Source organism: Amblyomma americanum, chromosome 9 (assembly GCF_052857255.1).
Source record: "Amblyomma americanum isolate KBUSLIRL-KWMA chromosome 9, ASM5285725v1, whole genome shotgun sequence".
NCBI classification, from domain to species: Eukaryota; Metazoa; Arthropoda; class Arachnida; order Ixodida; family Ixodidae; genus Amblyomma; species Amblyomma americanum.
The window spans coordinates 87,675,771-87,694,058 of record NC_135505.1 but is presented as its reverse complement, the minus strand read 5'-3'; the positions used below and the strand labels follow the sequence as shown (position 1 = coordinate 87,694,058).

Genomic DNA, 18,288 nt, shown 5'->3' with positions numbered 1-18,288 from the left:
TTCAGGTGCTCCCGTTTGGACTTTGCTTCGCTCCGGCCACATTTCAACGCATGATGGACACTGTTTTCGCTGGTTTGAAGTGGCAGACGTGCCTTGTGTACCTGGACGACGTGGTCATCTTTTCGTCTAGCTTCGAACAACACTTGCAGCGATTGCGCATTGTCCTTCAAGCTCTTCAGTCTGTACAACTAACGATCAAGCCAGATAAATGCCATTTCGCCTTCGAGGAGCTCCGTTTCTTAGGACATGTTGTCAGCGCACAAGGTGTTCTTCTAGACCCCGACAAGACTTCCGCCGTCTCCAATTTCCCACGCCCAACCGACAAGAAGGCCCTCCGACGTTTTTTTGGGCCTCTGCTCGTATTACCGCCGCTTTGTTAAAGATTTTTCTCGCCTAGCTGAGCCAATGACTACCTTGACTCGAGATGACACACCGTTCGTATGGGGAAGTGCCCAAGACGCAGCCTTCGAGGAACTCCGCTGCCGCCTTCAAAGTCCACCAATACCAGCTCATTTTGACGAGAATGCAGAGACTGATGTCCACACTGACGCCAGTAATGTCGGCCTCTGAGCGATCCTCGCACAGTGGCAGGACGGCGCAGAGCGAGTAATCGCCTACGCGAGCCGCACACTTTCTCGATCGGAACGGAACTATTCGACGACCGAAAAAGAGTGCCTTGCCGTCATCAGGGCTCTGAGGAAGTTTCGACCTTACATCTACGGCAGACCGTTTCGTGTTGTCAGCGATCATCACTCGCTATGCTGGCTGACCAGCATTCAAGACTCTTCTGGCCGGTTCGCCAGATGGAGCCTCCGTTTACAGGAGTACGACGTTACGGTCGTCTATAAATCGGGTCGGCAGCACCAGGACGCGGACTGTTTATCACGAGCGCCCGTGGAACCGGCTACGCAAGACATTCCCGAAGATTGCCCTGTTCTTTGTGCCATTAGCATCTCCCGTATGGCGCAGCTTCAACGAGCAGATTCTGAGTTGGCGCCACTCATTAAGTATCTGGAGGGTTTGAATTCTCATGTACCTCGTGTGTTTCGCCGTGGACTACAGACCTTCATTCTGCGGCGTGAAGTCCTCTACAAGCGCAACTTTGACAGCAACAAAGAGACGTTTCCGCTTGTTGTGCCATCCCAGTTACGCTCCGAAATCTTAAGCGCTTGTCATGATGAACCATCCGCCGGACACTTGGGGGTTAGTCGCACACTGGCAAAGATACGGCTTAAGTATTACTGGCCCAATTTACTCCCATCCTTGCGTAGATACGTAACAACATGCCGGGATTGCCAACGGCGCAAATCTCCTCCTCTGAAGCCAGCCGGCTTTCTCCAGCCCATAGCACCACCAAAGACCCCTTTTCAGCAAATTGGCATAGACCTCCTCGACCCTTTTCCGAAGTCGACCAGAGGAAACCGGTGGATTGCGGTCGCGACAGATTATTTGACCCGATACGCTGAGACCACGTCACTTGCAAACGGTACTGCTGCTGAAGTCGCTGACTTCTTCGTCCACAACATCTTCCTGCGTCATGGCGCTCCTGCAGCTATCATTACTGACCGTGGAGCTGCATTTACGGCCCGCTTCACTCAGGCTGTATTCTAGCTCACGCACACCAGCCATAGACGTACAACAACCTACCACCCGCAGACAAATGGCTTGGTAGAACGCCTCAACAGGACCTCGACCGACATGCTTTCCATGTATATTGATATCGAGCACAAGACATGGGACGAAATTCTCCCATATGCAACATTCGCGTATTATACCGCGCAGCAAGAGACGACACAGTTCACTCCGTTCGAATTAGTTTTCGGTCGACAGATTACCACTCCCCTCGATGCTATGCTACCCGTGGACCCCCCTGACAGTGAGAGTGAACTTGTTGTCGACGTCACCACCTATGTTCAGCGTGCGGAAGAAGCACGGCAACTGGCCAGACACCGCATTCACCGTCAGCAGCAGATCGATGCTGACCGCTACAACCTTGGACGCCGCTACGTTACCTACCACCCAGGCGACTATGTGTGGGTTTAGACGCCCGTTCGTCGTCGCGGGCTGTCCGAAAAGTTACTGCGCCGCTACTTCGGCCCTTACCTTGTTGTCTGCCGCCTCAGCGACGTAACGTACGAAGTTGCACCAGCCTCGCCAGCTCGTTCATCGCACAGCGGCAAGCGCAGCGACGTTGTGCATGTGGTACAAATGAAGCCGTACTACGAGCGACCCCCCGAGTGACTTTCCGGCTGCATGTAGTCATATTCCGTGATGTCAGACTCGTGGTGTACCTCTTGAACACTTTTTCTCCCCGCTATTCGGTCTGACGGTAACACCGCATCGGGGCGATGCTCCTGAAGAGGGGGCAGTGACACGAGGTTTGGAAGTAGAAGAAGAAAGAGATCGCAGCCTCTAGAAGTAGACGACGCTGAAGGGTTGATCCGTTTCTCTGGTGCCCTCGTTCAGCCGCTGCAGTTCCTTTTCAGTGTAACAACTGTTACAATATTATTACTCTTCAGTGCACTCTTATACACAGAATTTTCTGATAAGACACCCAGGGATTCTCCCTACTGCTGAGGTTTGCCTTACAAAAAAGCCGCTTCTTTTTGTTTAAAAGTTCTTTTATAGAAGCGGTACATCACAGGGACCGTTGTTTGCCCGCTATATTATGTCGCTGTAAGTGTTTGTCTAGCAGCGTTTGAACTTTTGCTTTAAAGAGACACCAGTTGATTTTAAAGGGCGCGAAAAAAATTCGGCTAGTATTCTTCCATGATGGAATGTAAGGTTTCACGAAATTGCCTCTGATCGGGTAGTAAACTTATAATTCGTGCTGCGTGTTTTGGGCTTTCCGCTCAGTGAACAACGCTTCCGTACAGAAGCCGAAACGTCTTATAATGTTTTAACAGCTCCCTTTTTTGTCGGCAGTATTCCTTTATTTTCGACATAAGTATTCTTCCAAAAATCTTCCTAATTCACTATTTATTGAAAGAAAGTCAGCACTGTTAGTCTCTGACGGTCTTTTTGTATTAGATGCAGAGATTTACGGTTCATACAAGTCAAAATAGAATAATACTGCGGTCTCTCTGCCTGCGAAGCATTGTGAGTGAACTACATCAGGTTAAATAGTAAGAATGAGATCAAAGATATTGGAACTAGTTGTCGTAGTTCGAGTCGACTGCGGGTCACAAATCGGAGGCAAATGGGACAGGACAAGACCAGTTTATTTTTTGATAAACGAAAGTCACCGAGAACAATTGTAGCTAAACTTTGGAATCTGACTGGAATATTATTTAATACATCATGAAGGTCCATGCAAGATGAAGGGGCAGTAGGAGGGTGATAGCATTTGCAGAAGACAATGTCACGGTTGCTAATGCATATACATGCGCACAAAATTTGTAAAGAGGAAGCAACAGAGCAATGAAAAGTGTGAAGATGGTCTGCAACGGCAATTAGGACACCTCCACTTGATCTTTCAGCACGATCACATCGATAGATCTTATAAGACTTTTCACAGCTGAAAATTTGACTGCTAGAAATTTTAGCTTTCAGCCAAATTTTGTTAAGGGTACAAGAATCAGCCTTAAAAGGAGTGAAGGAGCGGCCACAAAGCATCACGTTTGTTTACTACGTTTCGAATGTTTGCTAAAAGAAATCAGGTCTCAACGGCAGCATCACTATTACGAGCAGATTGTTAAGATAAAGGTGAGTCAACAGTGGGGCATAGCGGTTCAGCTCGACTGACATGCGCAACACCATCATTGGGATTATCACATTCCTCTTCGCGAACATTTTTAGTCGAGGGAAGGTAGAAATAGCATTTTTTAGTGATAAACAGCTTGTTCTGCCGAAATGGGAACTGCCTCAGCGCTCACTTTACCAAATGCATATTTTTTTTTCTCGGGATGTTCGAGTGGCAACGCAGTAGCCCTTAGAGACACTGACGCTTTCCGTTGTAAGTGTAGATCTAGCGACAAATATGGCCTCTTTGACTTTGAAACGAGAGAACTTGGCTATCACAGGACGACATTTGTTTGGATCAAACTTGGCGAGCTTGTGTGGTCGGGCAATGGCTTCTTTATCTAGATGCATATTTAGGGTTGAAATAGTATCCCGAACTTACGTTTCCGATTCCGCCCACAACTCGGATCCTTGATCAGGAAGCCCGTAGGAAGCACGTAATGATCGGTCCTCTACTTCGTCAAGCCGTCCAGTGAGGGCAATAGTTTCGGTGTGGATAGTGTCAGAAACTGTATGGGCAATGGCAGCAGTGCAGGGCTGTGAAGCAGCGATGTTCGCTTCAAGTTCCTTCGCTTCTCGAGGGTTATTTGCAATTCCTTTATCTCGGCAATTTGGGCGAGAATTTCCGAGTGATTTTTTTTTTCATTTTCCCATTCATTGTTTCCAGTAAAGTGACTACATCGGTATTACTTTTACCAGGACCGTTTAAATGCCCAGGGTTTAGCTCAATGTCCCCACGAAAAAGGAGAAACTTCAGAACATGCACACATTCAATAGCAGCACTAAGGAGTACGTTTGGGCATTGAAAGAGCAGCAAGTAAAGATTGCTTGTGCGTTTACAAAACAAACTGGGACTCGGAATAACCTGCGTTAGAAAGCAGATTTGGTGCGCCCGCATGCCTGCTGCTCTTTCCTGCTCACCGAAGAACCACACGTGCAGCTCCTGTTTAAACGTGGTCCGGACATATGCTGTTTCCGTCCAGGGGGCTGACCCTGTTTGAGAACCCCGAGCGGGTAGGTCACAAATGGTGACTTCAGTCATCGCTGTTGCATCGTTGGGGTGTTTTCGAAGATTTATTGACTAAACAGCGCTCTTTTGTTGGCAGCTATGAAGTGCGCATGTGCTAAAGGCTCCATGGGATTGATGAGATGCGTTTTGTGCGAAGGAAAACTGAATCTGTTGGCCAGTATTGTATCTGCGTTATAAAGCAAAAGGTTTGACGGGTCCGCATGGCTGCTGCTCTCTCATGCCCAATCTGCTGCCTAGTTCTCTGTAGAGCTCAAGTAGAAAAGGACTAAGCAACTGCCGATGAAGAGGAAAGTGTCGAGGCTTACTCTTATGTCTCAAGCCATCGCTTTGTTCAGTCTGTCTGCTCGTCCGGGTTCATCGTTTGTGCAGCAAGCTAAAGAAAATCGATTTCCAGAATGTTACGAGATATTTACAAAGATCTTAGAAACCATCAGAAAATCAAGATTGCTAGTAGCAAAACCCTGTTTGTTTATTGTTTATATGGCTGAGTTCTATGTCTAACTGACCGCCTGTACTAAATAAAAGAAACCAGGAAGCAATTCTATAAGAGGAATATTTTACGAGGAAGTTCATATTACCCTGTTCCAGAGTTGACCTGCTTTAATGGCGATGTTGTAATTGTAAACGCGTGGGAAGGACCATGGAGACAGAGGCTAAGGCGGGCAGTGGAGAGGAGAGCGATTGTGGTGGTAGAGGAGTGGTTGAATACGGAGCGACTGTGAGTGAACAGCAAAACGACGTTAAATGATCTGGCCCTTCACACATACACCTGCTTACTTCGATGGTGCGTATAAAACCTTCCATAATGAGGCACTAACGGAGTTTCTACGCTTAACTAAGACAAAGAGCACAACAGACTTTGATTGTGCATCATGAATTATAGCCCGAAGAAAAAGCGACACAAGGATAAGATGGCGCTTAGAAGCGCTAGTCAACGACCCTCTTGTTCTTGTTTGTTTTTCCATTCGCGCTACTTTTTCTTTCCAGCTTGAAGCAACACTAACAAATTTTCGTAATGCTTGACTGCGCGATTTAGTGAAATGGAGTTATTGCTCATTGATGACAGCTATCTTTATGACGAAAATTTTTAGTGCGAAATTGTATACCAGCGTTCAAAATGCGTCGACAAAAAGTACAAGAAACCAAGCTGCATGAGCTGAAAAAACAGACTTTATCTGGTGCGCAAGAATTTCATAGCGCCGGTGATTCGTAACTGTGGACTGCCAGTATGCCCACTCAGCTAAGAGGTTCATTTGTATTGCTGAGAATGGCAATCGTTGTTTCGTACCTAGATTATTTGAAAGCACTCCATGCTAATAGCTTCACTTAGCTTGTTCGATTGCGACCCTATAATAGAAAAGGAGGAGAAAAAGGATAAGTAAGAAAAATAAAGTACGAAAAGCGGACCGCGCTTTGTTACTGATATCTTGATTACATCCCACCAAGAAAAGCGGAAAGTTGGTGAGAACGCCTTGATACCAGTAAATCCCAATAATAGGTACTGTAAAAAATTTTTTTCCTGACTTTATGGAGTAGGCATATGTTTCGCTCTTTAGACGGAAGATTTTAGAAAGAGCTTTTTGGAAACCGTTTTAGTTTTTTCGTTTCGTAAAGCCATTCTTGTAGCTATGTATACCTTACGAATACCAGTCGATTTCTTCGTTTTCATTCAGTTTCTCTTAGGCGAACATGGCAGGGTGCATTTGTAAGGTTAGATAAAGATGTGGCAGTGTGGCGCAGGCTTTTTTTATTGATTCCTTTTAGCCGCAAGGCAGCTACACGATGAATTATAAGTGCAGTACTCGAGGAAATAAATAGGTATTCGCGTCCACCACCATCACTTGGACACTCAAAGACGCCTTTGGGCGCTTCTTCTCAAGTTATATGGAAACTGAACACTTTCTCGTCTTGAATGTTTAATACGCACTTGAGGGGAACGCTCCTTCTTAAGCCCACCTCAACAAATGTTCATGTATAAGAACCCTTAGTTCCTTGGGGGTGATGGGGCAGTAGGAAAATTTTCTTGGAAATTTTTTTGTCGAGCGTAACGAATGTCTGTATTTCTACTGCTAGTAGGTACCAGGGGAGTGCATATTGCCACCGCGCAAAACGACGAGGGACGTAGAGAAGAATGCACTCCCATGTTAAACACCAACTAGCCCCGCCTTTGCCTTTTAAAAGAAGTAACAAAATTCATGAAATCGGTATTTCAAGCCTGTTCTCACACCATCATCAAAGGTCGACTTAACACAGTCTTGCTTTAAATGCGACACTCTGACGCGGCGGCTCATGAAGTCTAAGGCCCATGAATACTAATGTACTCCATGAACGCCGAGGGGAGCTATGGACGGTATGAACACCAAATGTTAGAAGCAAAAGCTGACGAGCTCTTATGCATGTCCCCAAGCAGTGTTTAGGCGGAAATCAGTTCAATAGCCGAGCTAATAAAGACGAAACAAGCGACCAACACTTTCAGATTTTAAACACGTTGCAGTCTTTCATGGCTACCAATCTAGTGCCTCACTGCTGCTTCGAAATCGCATCTTTTCTGTGTTGGATTCGCTATACCACATAGCCGTCAAGATGATGAATTATTTGAGGAAATGTGATAGTATAACTAAAATTAAAGCACCTAAGATTGGGGAAGAAATCGCTGTGGCGATTTCGGCTCGGTCAGACAACCCCGGTGATACCGTGCAGGAGAGCCGGTCAGTCCGTCTCTCGGCTGCTCCGAGGAGCCTCACATGCCTTAATAGTTAAATATGGCCAAATATCGTGACCGCCTCTTTCAGATGCACAGGTAATACAAACACCAACACTGTTAGCCAAAGCACGACCAGGCCTTCTTTGGCAAACGCGCAGTCTACTGAAGCTTATTTGGTTGCAAAGAACAAAGAACCTTCTGGGAGGAAAACAGCTACTTTTGTGGACATTGTAGTGTCTATGGCCTCTGGGCAATAAACGTACAGGACGAGAGTCCCGAACACAGCAGTTGAAAATGCATTTGAGTGGCGATTAGTAGGCAGAAATTATTTAAACTTAAATGCTTATGAGAAAGAAACGCCAACCTTGAGAGTATTCCCACTGCGTCAGTGGGCTTTAAATGAGGATTCAATGTGCGTGGTCGGAAATTAAGAAAAATGACACACTTACAATTCTGAAATTGTTTACTTGTGAATAACCAATCTGCATCTCTTTTACTCGATGGTGGCCTTCTGATCTGGCACCTTGTCATCCCCTTATGATTCTTCGAGCCGGTTGTAGTGCAAGTCTCGGGTCATCGTAGCCCAGGGGATGTTGCCTGTCACGTCTTAGGCAGCTTTTCTTGTGAAGTGCTAGTCCGTTTCTTTAGCACCTACATCCAATATCGCATCGGTTGATTAACGAGTCCGGGTCGCACTAAGAAGGACGGAGAGGAGCAAGGTAATCTTGTTAGAGACCTGCATCAAGAGACTTTGGGGAGGACCTCGCCCCAAGAGCGAAATAGTTGAAGCATTCAATCATTACAATGCACGTTGCCTAATCTGGAAAATAATACATCATTCAAATAACTGTGTTCTCTTCCTTCCAGTGGTCTCTATAAGAACTGTTAAAGCATGTTGTTATGCGAGTTTAAAGATTTGTGTGCTTTATAATTTTGTCGAATAAACGGCTGTAAAGGCAACTATAAGGCCTAATCTAAGCTTCTTGCTGTAGCGAGGCTGGAATGGGTCTGTCTTCGAGCTCATATTCAACAAACAAAAATGATTTTTACTCAAGAAATGTGTTCAGCACCTAGAATTGGCGAACTTGTCGACCAACCTTCTGGTTTCGCTGAACAGTTCACGCCGAACACCGACACGACTCGCCGTCTGAAGGGCAGTTATATATCGAAAAATCAATTATTCGTCTCCATTGATGAAATTACAACCCTTAGGCTGTACGGCCATGAAGAAAAGAATTTAAGCAACCTACATTTTCAGGTATTTGTGGAATTTAGTAGGATGTGCTAAGAGACGTTATAGCCTGTTTAAAAAGTCTGTAGGTTCTCGTCTTGCAAACAGTTGGCAACGACTGAAAGGCATCCGTTGGAATTGCGTGCAAGCATATGCGATGATCTGTACCATAGTATCATCATCATCATCATCATTATCATCATCATCATCCTGACTACGCCCACTGCAGAAAATAAATTGTCATCGAAGTCATCGGTAAGATTATACGCCAGGTACCATCACCATACGCACCTCGTTTCTTGTCATCAGCAGTACTGCACAGGTTGATTTACGTTAATATTTCGAGCGCTCTAGAAGTCATTTAATTTCTGTACCTCAAGGAGGGTGTCACGCCGGAGTGCAGAAGCGATTACCTGCACTGGACCAGCTGTCCTATGCGACCCAAGCTGACTGCGAGAATCTAGCCGAGCGCTTAAGTACATCATTAAAGAACAGGAAACAAGCGCGGCGCCATGCACGTAGATCATCTGGCTTAGATGAACATATGGCGTAGCAGCAACTACGTCTCGACGTATAGTATGCGAGGTCACTTGTGCAAAGATTTTTATTACTGACCCGTACTTAATTTCAGTGACCAGACCAAGAGCAAGTTTTGGGTATTTAAATAATAGTGCAGAGGAGTAGGAACGTATGTTCAGCCGGTGGGGTTATTATGCGAGGAGATAATCAACAGTGATATATATGGCCGGAAATATAAAATTGAAAACACTATCGAATGACACCCTGAAAACAGCTGCCCAGGCATTGCTTTGTAAAGGCGCGCTCACACTAGCGGGAAGCTTCCCGCACCGGCACAGCGTCAACGTCGACGCTGCCTCGCAGCTCCTCAGAATGACGCTCACACTGCGCGCGTTTTCTCGCTGCGGTTGTCTTGGAATGTGGAGAGAGGAGGCGCTGAGGGAGGACCCGAACGAGCAGAAAGAGAAGGGGATAGTCACGTGACACTAGAGAAGACTGGAAACCGCGTTCTCTCGCGTCGTCGTCTTGATCGTCTGCTAGCTCCCCTCCCGTCGCCCTGGCAAAGCAGCCGCCGAGTGCCCGGCCGGCCGGCCGGACGCGCGCAGCCTCTGCCTCCGCCGATGGGGCCACTGAACTGGGACCGACGTCACGGTTCACGGTCGGCGCCCATTGGCTGTTCTCGTTAGCGGCTCGGGAAAAATAGGTACCGAACCCATCGCTCTGCGGGACGGCACAGCAGGCTGTCCGCGGGAGAAAAACAGGCTTGTGCGGGAAGCGGCACGCGGAAAACGTCCTGCGTTGCGCGTTTTCCCGCTAATGTGAGCGCGCCTTAAAAGCGGCTGCCTAGAAACTAACGCTCAAGGCACGCATAGACAAAACGAGTTAACTGTCCCGAAGATCTCCGTAAAGTAATGACGTCATATTGCACTTGGTAAACAACTGAGCTCACCGCTAAGTGTTCATGGGCACAAATAATGAAGAGTGACTAAGAAAAAGCAAAAGAGAGGACCAATACAATGTTACGTTTCGAAATATCCCGAGGGTCGGGACAGTGGGTTTCGGACGGACATCCGCTGGTCTGGCCAAACTGCTCCAAGCTGCTTCCTCGGGTTCCCGACGCGCGTATGTTTTCAATTGTGTGCATCAGGAGAGCGGCGCCGAGAGGGTCGTGCGCTAATTGGCAAAGCCCATTACAACCAGTTGCCGGAGGCGGCGAGAGTGTGTCTGGGTGTCCTGTTGGGTGGCCCGTGCCCGGCGGCGGACGCGGCTGCTGTTGTTTACAGCGAGCCCCACCACCTGTGTACCAGCCGTTCTGAAGACGCCTCCTCTTCCATTGTGCGGAACTCTGTTCGCAAGTGCTGCTTCGACTTGTGCCTTCTTTTCGCTCCTTCCACCTGGGTCGCTGCCTTTCGTGTTTGTCATCGCTGCTGCAGGAACGGCCAGGCGCCGGAAGTGGCGAAGTTGTGTCGGGGACGTCTCGGTGGGTGGTTCCCGAAGAAAGTGCACGTGACCCAAAAGGGTAGTGATTGGACGCTTTTCATTAAACCAAGTTCCCCAACTAGGACCCTGGGGACACGGGACCGTTTAAAACGAGCCGCAGTGCTCATTGTGGGACCGAAATCGCTTCGATCACCATGTAAATAAATCTCTGTTAGTTTTCTCTATTGCTCGACTCGTCTCTGCATCGTCGTCAAACGCGATGCCCGAGTGCCTGCTGCCCGACTTCTGACAATCGGCTCGTCGCTACCCGTTGGGTCCGCTAACGGAGCAGACACAACGCAACAACTGGTTGGCAGCGTCGGGATCGACTCCGCTGGGATCATGGTTGCACAGTTCGGTGAGTGCTGGGATTTTCTTCACTGAGGTTTCACCAGGCTTTGCACTTAGTTAGCTTACAAAGGTTTTGTATATTGTGGCTATCTTTGACATGTTGTTTCTAAGTAACTTGAAATATTTCTTGGTAAAGTGAAAATCTTGCAGCTCTAGAGGCAGCCATGGATCTGAAAGCATTAAAAAAGCCGCTTTTGCTGGAGTTGGCCAAAAATTTCGGTTTGGATGTCCGGGACCAAACAAGAAAGCCAGCCATCATCGCGGCTATCGAGGCACTTCAGGCAGACGACGATGAGCTCTCAGAATGTCTGGAGCTAATTTCGGAAAGAGAGAAATCAGAGCGGGAAGCAGAACAGAGAAATGATAAACGCTTAGAGAAAACGCTTGAGCTTAAGCGTCTTGAACTGGAGGTGCTAAAGGCTCGAAACGAAAGCGGTGAGAGCATAGCACCTAGCGTAGGAGAGCCCATGTCGGTCAGAATTAAAGACCTCATGCAACCTTATAGGAAAGGAGAGGACATAGGTCTGTTTTTGGTAAACTTCGAGCGCACGTGCGAGAAGGCAGGGTTTATTAGGGCAACGTGGCCACAGTGCTTGCTGACTCTATTGTCTGGTGAGGCTGCCAATGTGATTGCCCGCTTGTGTAAGGAAGATTCAGACAACTACGACAAAGTGAAGTCTAGTCTGCTGAAAAAGTACAGAATGTCAGCTGAGGCATTCCGTCAAAACTTTCGCAACGCCGAGAAGCAGAGGGATGAGTCATACCCAGACTTCGCGTACAAGCTGATGGCTAACCTGGGAGAATGGCTAAAAGAAGGTAAGGCGTATGACGAAAGCGAGAAAATGATGCAATGCTTCGGCCTCGAGCAGTTCTACCGTCGTTTGCCTGAAGACATAAGGCGCTGGTTGCAAGACAGGCAAGACGTTACGACTGTCTCGAAGGCAGCTGACCTGGCAGAAGAGTTCGTCTCGCGCCGTGCACTCGACAGAAAGGAAAGCTCCAAGAAAGTACCAGAACAGGAAAGCATCTGGAGAGAGGGGGCAACTTTTCAAAGTGAAGGAGCAGGCACGGAGTGTAGAATCTTCAGAAAAGGGCGCAGGGATAAAAGAGGAAGCACCTGAAGCAGAAGAGCGCCAAAAGAAAGCTTTTGAAAAGAGACGGGCGCCGGTGTGCTATAACTGCCAAAAGCCGGGACATATGGCGGCGGTGTGCAAAAACCCAAAAGTTGTTTGCTTGTCAGTGGACAGCAACGAGGAAAATTTGAAGCTTCTAGAGCCCTACATCCGAGATCTTGTAGTGAATGGAAAGCCGTGTCGCGTGCTGCCAGATTCGGCAGCTACAATGGACGTAGTCCACCCATCGTATGTAGAGCCAGGGCAATTCACCGGGGAGTGTGCCTGGATTAAACTGGCGGTGGAAGCCAATAGCGTGTGCCTTCCTATTGCTAACATAAGCATTGAAGGCCCCTTTGGAGTACTTCATACGGAGGCTGCCGTGTCAGCCAGCCTGCCGATGCAATATTCCTATCTGTTTTCAAACAGATCAGATCAACTGCTGCGGCAGAAGGACCTCGTGTTCAGGGACGGGACTGTCTACGCGCTAACTCGCTCGAAAGCACGAAAAATTGCTGCTAAGGCCATGCCGCTGGAAGCGTCAAGTAGCGTTGGTACGGTGGAAAGTGAGCCTCCTGACGCGTCAGGAGAGGTCCCCGCAACGGCGACTGAAGAAGTAAACATTCTGGGCTGGCCTGAAAGTAGCAAAAATTGTATGGAGCTTAAAGAGGCCTTTGGTGAGCTTCTGATAACACCGGCATCTGATAGCCTGCAAAGATTGCTAGGGGTTGACCGATCGTCCTTGATAGCTGAACAAAGGGCAGACTCCACACTGCAGAATCTTAGGTGCCGGGAGGAAGAAGGTGTTGCAAAGAAAAATGTGCTATTTCAAGAAAGGTCCGGGGTACTCTATCGTAGGTATCATGATCGCAGAGGGGTACAGTTCGACCAGTTAGTCGTGCCTAAACGCTACCGTCGTGATCTTTTGCACTTGGTTCATGGTAGTTCGTGGTCGGGTCATTTAGGGCTCAGGAAAACGAAGGACCGCTTGCTGCAGGAATTCTACTGGCCGGGATGCTTTCGGGAGGTAGAGAATTTGGTAATGACCTGCGACACATGTCAACGGGTGGGCAAGCCAGGAGATAAGGCGAAAGCCCCAATGAAGCTCGTTCCGGTGATCACAGAGCCATTTCGACGGCTCGTGATTGACACGGTTGGCCCCCTTCCCAAAACAGGGTCTGGTTACTGTCACATATTGATTGTAGTCTGTCCCGCTACTAAGTTTCCTGAGGCAGTGCCGCTGAAAGAATTAAGCGCAATAGAGATCGTAAACGCCCTCCCGTCCATTTTCGCGCGGGTCGGGTTTCCCGCGGAAATACAGTCGGATCAGGGGACCGTTTTTACCAGCGCGCTAACTACAACCTTCCTGGAGAGATGCGGGATTAAACTAATAAATAGTTCAGTGTACCACCCGCAGTCCAATCCAGTGGAAAAGATGCATTCGGATATGAAACGCGTGCTGAGGGCACTGTGCTTCGAACGCAAAGCAGACTGGTACGCCTGCTTGCCGGCCACAATGTTTGCCCTCAGAACCGCTTCTCATGAGGCCACTGGATTCACACCAGCGGAACTGGTCTACGGCCGTTCCCTGCGATCTCCACTCCGCATCCTTCGGGAATCGTGGGAAGGCCGAGGAGATGACCCCACGGTGGTTGAATATGTGCTCGCGCTTCTTGAAAGACTGCACAAAGCGCCGGAGCAGGTGGGACGCGAGATGAGTAAAGCGCAAGTAAAGGCCAAGCACTATTATGACCGGACGGCGAGATCACGCTGTTCTGAAGCCGGAGACGAGGTAATGCTACTGAGGCCTTCGAAGAAAAACAATCTAGAAGTTCAATGGGAGGGCCCAGCGAAAGTCATTCAGAGACTGTCGGACACGAACTATATAATAAACATGCCTGGAAAGCGAAAGGTACAGCAGATATACCACACCAACCTGCTCAAACCGTACCGAGAAAGAGAAAAGATAGTAAACATGTCGCTGAATGCTCCTGAAGAAACGCCGTTAGATTTCCCGGAACTAGGCGCACCGAAAAACGAGGGCAGCACTGACCTACCGATCAAGGCCATGGTAGAGGCTGCTGAGCTCAGTGTTGATCAAAAGAGAGATTTAACAGAACTCGTGCGCGAATTCAAAGACATGTTCTCGGACAAGCCAGGCAGAACTACGATGATAGTTCACGACATCGAGCTTACTTCCTCTCAGCCCGTACGTTCGAAAGCTTACCGGGTATCGCCGCGGCAAAGGGAGATTATGGAGGCTGAAATTAAAAGAATGCTTGACCTCGACATCATTGAGGCTTGCGAGAGTGACTACACCTCACCGCACATTTTGGTGGAAGTCCCTGGCAAGGAACCACGTCCTTGTATTGATTATAGGAGGCTAAACCTCATAACCAAGGATCAGACCTACCCCATACCCAATATCGAGGAGAGAATTGAGAAAGTTAGCAGCGCTCAGTATATCTCTACGTTCGATCTCGTTCGGGGCTATTGGCAGGTGCCACTTACCGAACAGGCAAGCAGATATGCGGCATTTATCTCGCCCGTAGGGACATTCCGTCCTAAAGTATTAAGCTTCGGCTTAAAGAACGCTCCCTACTGCTTCTCGTCCCTGATGGATAAGGTTTTGAGGGGATTGCACGATTTTGCCCTGCCCTATTTAGATGACGTGGCGGTGTTTTCGGGATCGTGGTCTGAGCGTATCACGCACCTGCGAACGGTTCTTGAACGTTTTCGCGACGCGGGTCTGACAGTGAAATCTCAGAAATGCCAGCTTGGACGTGCAGAGGTGACCTACTTGGGTCACATAGTGGGGCGAGGCCACCGCCGACCATCTGAGGTGAAGGTGACAGCTATCAGTAATTTCCCGCAGCCGCGTACTAAAACGGATGTGCGGTCATTTTTGGGAGTAGCCGTTTACTACCAGCGCTATATCCCACGTTATTCAGAGCTTGCCAGTCCTCTCACTGATGCTCTCAGAAAAACCGAGCCGCAGATCCTCCGCTGGGACAAAAAAAAAGGAAAAGGCTTTCTTAGCCTTGAAAAGGGCGCTAATGGGCCAACCTGTGCTGCATGCACCCGACTATTCAAGGCCATTTATGGTACAGCGCGATGCCAGTGACCCCGGCATGGGCGTGGTATTGTGCCAAAGAGCCGAGGAGGAGGAAGAGCATCCGGTGCTCTACGCTAGCCGTAAGCTTACGTTACGAGAAGAAGCGTATAGCGCCTCGGAGAAGGAATGCGCCTTTCTTGTGTGGGCTGTGCAGAAACTTGCATGCTACCTCGCCGGTTCCAGGTTCATCATTGAAACGAATCATTGTCCTCTCACGTGGTTGCAGAGTATGTCCCCTAAAAACGGCCGTCTGCTCCGCTGGAGCCTCGCACTGCAGCAATACACTTTTGACGTTCGGTACAAAAGAGGTAAATTGAACGGCAATGCCGATGGCTTAAGTCGCTGCTTTTAGTGTAACTGATAGCCTCGGAGATTCTGGCTTGTGTGCATTTTTTTTCGTGACTTATGCGTACTATCACTTTTTTTTTTATCGGGCATCTTGAACTCTTGTTTGTATGTTTGAAGAATGCTCAGGTTGCTTCAATGGCTGCCGTAATTGATCAAGGATTAAAACCGTTTTGGTTGAAAAGAAGCCTGGTAAATTTCAGGGAGAAAGTCATGGCACTTGCTTTGCAGTTGTGGTTTCTGTGTTGTTCAACTGATGCTGCCTTCCTAGGAAGTAAACTGGCCTGCAGAGAACAAGAAGCCGTCATTTTGAGAGAAAAAAAAAAGGGGAGCTGCAGAGACTTCCTGAAGAAACAGAGTACCAGCATCAGTGAAGCACATGGTGAACACCATCCGCCCCAGTTATCCCTCTGAACAATGATTGTTGACCTTTGTCCATCGGGATCTCGGACGCCGCCGGAGAAGCTGTTGCGTTTCGAAATATCCCGAGCCTCGGGACTGTGGGTTTCAGACGGACATCCGCTGGTCTGGCCAAACTTCTCCAAGCTGCTTCCTCGGGTTCCCGGCGCGCGTATTTTTTCAATTGTGTGCATCGGGAGAGCGGCGCCGAGAGGGTCGTGCGCTAAGTGGCAAAGCCCATTACAACCAGTTGCCGGAGGCGGCGAGAGTGTGTCTGGGTGTCCTGTTGGGTGGCCCGTGCCCGGAGGCGGACGCGGCTGCTGTTGTTTACAGCGAGCCCCACCACCTGTGTACCAGCCGTTCTGAAGACGCCTCCTCTTCCATTGTGCGGAACTCTGTTCGCAAGTGCTGCTTCGACTTGTGCCTTGTTTTCGCTCCTTCCACGTGGGTCGCCTTTCGTGTTTGTCATCGCTGCTGCAGGAACGGCCAGGCGCCGGAAGTGGCGAGGGTGTGTCGGGGACGTCTCGGTGGGTGGTTCCCGAAGAAAGTGCACGTGACCCGAAAGGGTAGTGATTGGACGCTTTTCATTAAACCAAGTTCCCCAACTAGGGACCTGGGTACACGGGACCGTTTAAAACGAGCCGCAGTGCTCATTGTGGGACCGAAATCGCTTCGATCACCATGTAAATAAATCTCTGTTAGTTTTCTCTATTGCTCGACTCGTCTCTGCATCGTCGTCAAACACGATGCCCGAGTGCCTGCTGCCCGACTTCTGACGATCGGCTCTTCGCTACCCGTTGGGTCCGCTAACGGAGTAGACACAACGCAACAACAAGGATTGTGAGTGGTTGACACTGCATGCGTTTGTAGTCGGCTGTAATCTGTATACAGTCTGCGTACGGTCTCGTTTCTCGTGACTTATTAAGCTGGGTTAACGGCGACACATTAAGCTTTATTATTTTATTGCAGAACGACAGTTCCTGAGGTACACTTAAACACAATAAGAAGTTGGCTTGCTGATCAAGGAGACTAGAGGCGCATGTTAAGGAGGGTAAAATAACTTAAAGGAACTGGTAAAACGCAGGCTTTCCTTTACAGCTGAAATGATGTGTTTATTGAAATGCTGTGACCTTATTTATATACCTTAAAAGGTAAAGATGGTGTGAAGAATTGGGTGCGAATGTTTTTATTGCAGTTTTTGTGCCCGTACCATCCAGGTTATAACGGGGCGAAACCTTGGTTTTGAGGGCTTAGCCCGCTGCTTGCAGCTAAGGGGTTGTTTATAATTCCGTGATTACTAATTAAGCTTTGGTATGCGGCCCACAATGAATACCAGCCATTAAGACGAACTTTTACGCCATTTTAAAAGCTGCCTAGATGAAATTAATTTGCAATGCGCCTGTGTTTCTAGCGTGTTCCTTCGACACAGTAGTCTGACCGGTTCCTGGTGGTGCTACCTTTATGAGCCCTTCCTAGGTCATCTGGCTACATCAAGGTTTTGAGGTTTAATAAAGAAGCACTGGGCGCGAACTCAGGTTGGTCGCCAATAATAAAAAGAAAAAAGTTTAATAATTAACACCGGATTACATTCTATGAGAAATGAGCAGGTGAAAGCTTGACATTAAAATTAAAACAATGTCGCCAACATAGGAAGTGCGGAGAAGTGAGCTGTCATGAAGCCATGGTTTATTTTGACGATAACCTCTGATGTTAGGTTCCATCACTGTTCACTTCAATACAGCGAGTAGAGATCTTTTATTTCGGCGAAGGGAAAAATGTATATATTGTAACAGTTGTTACACTGAAAAGGAACTGCAGCGGCTGAACGAGGGCACCAGAGAAACGGACCTACACTTCAGCGTCGTCTACTTCTAGAGGCTGCGATCTCTTTCTTCTTCTACTTCCAATCCTCGTGTCACTGCCCCCTCTTCAGGAGCATCGCCCCGATGCGATGTTACCGTCAGACCGAATAGCGGGGAGAAAAAGTGTTCAAGAGGTACACCACGAGTCTGACACCACAGAATATGACTACATGCAGCCGGAAAGTCACGCGGGGGGTCGCTTGTAGTACGGCTTCATTCACACCACATGCGCAACGTCGCTGCGCTTGCCGTTGTGCGATGAACGAGCTGGCGAGGCTGGTGCAACTTCGTACGTTACGTCGCTGAGGCGGCGGACAACAAGGTAAGGGCCGAAGTAGCGGCGCAGTAACTTTTCGGACAGCCCGCGACGACGAACGGGCGTCCAAGCCCACACATAGTC

General features: G+C 48.5%; 1 protein-coding gene across 1 annotated transcript; it reads left to right on the top strand.

Moving 5' to 3' along the window:
* Window positions 1–11,840: 11,840 nt before the first annotated feature.
* On the top strand, window positions 11,841–15,940 carry LOC144103494 (uncharacterized). Its single transcript, XM_077636194.1, has 3 exons — window positions 11,841–12,108; window positions 12,155–13,320; window positions 15,899–15,940. Exons 1-3 carry the CDS (start codon window positions 11,841–11,843, stop codon window positions 15,938–15,940), a joined length of 1,476 nt encoding a protein of 491 aa, XP_077492320.1.
* Window positions 15,941–18,288: the final 2,348 nt, after the last annotated feature.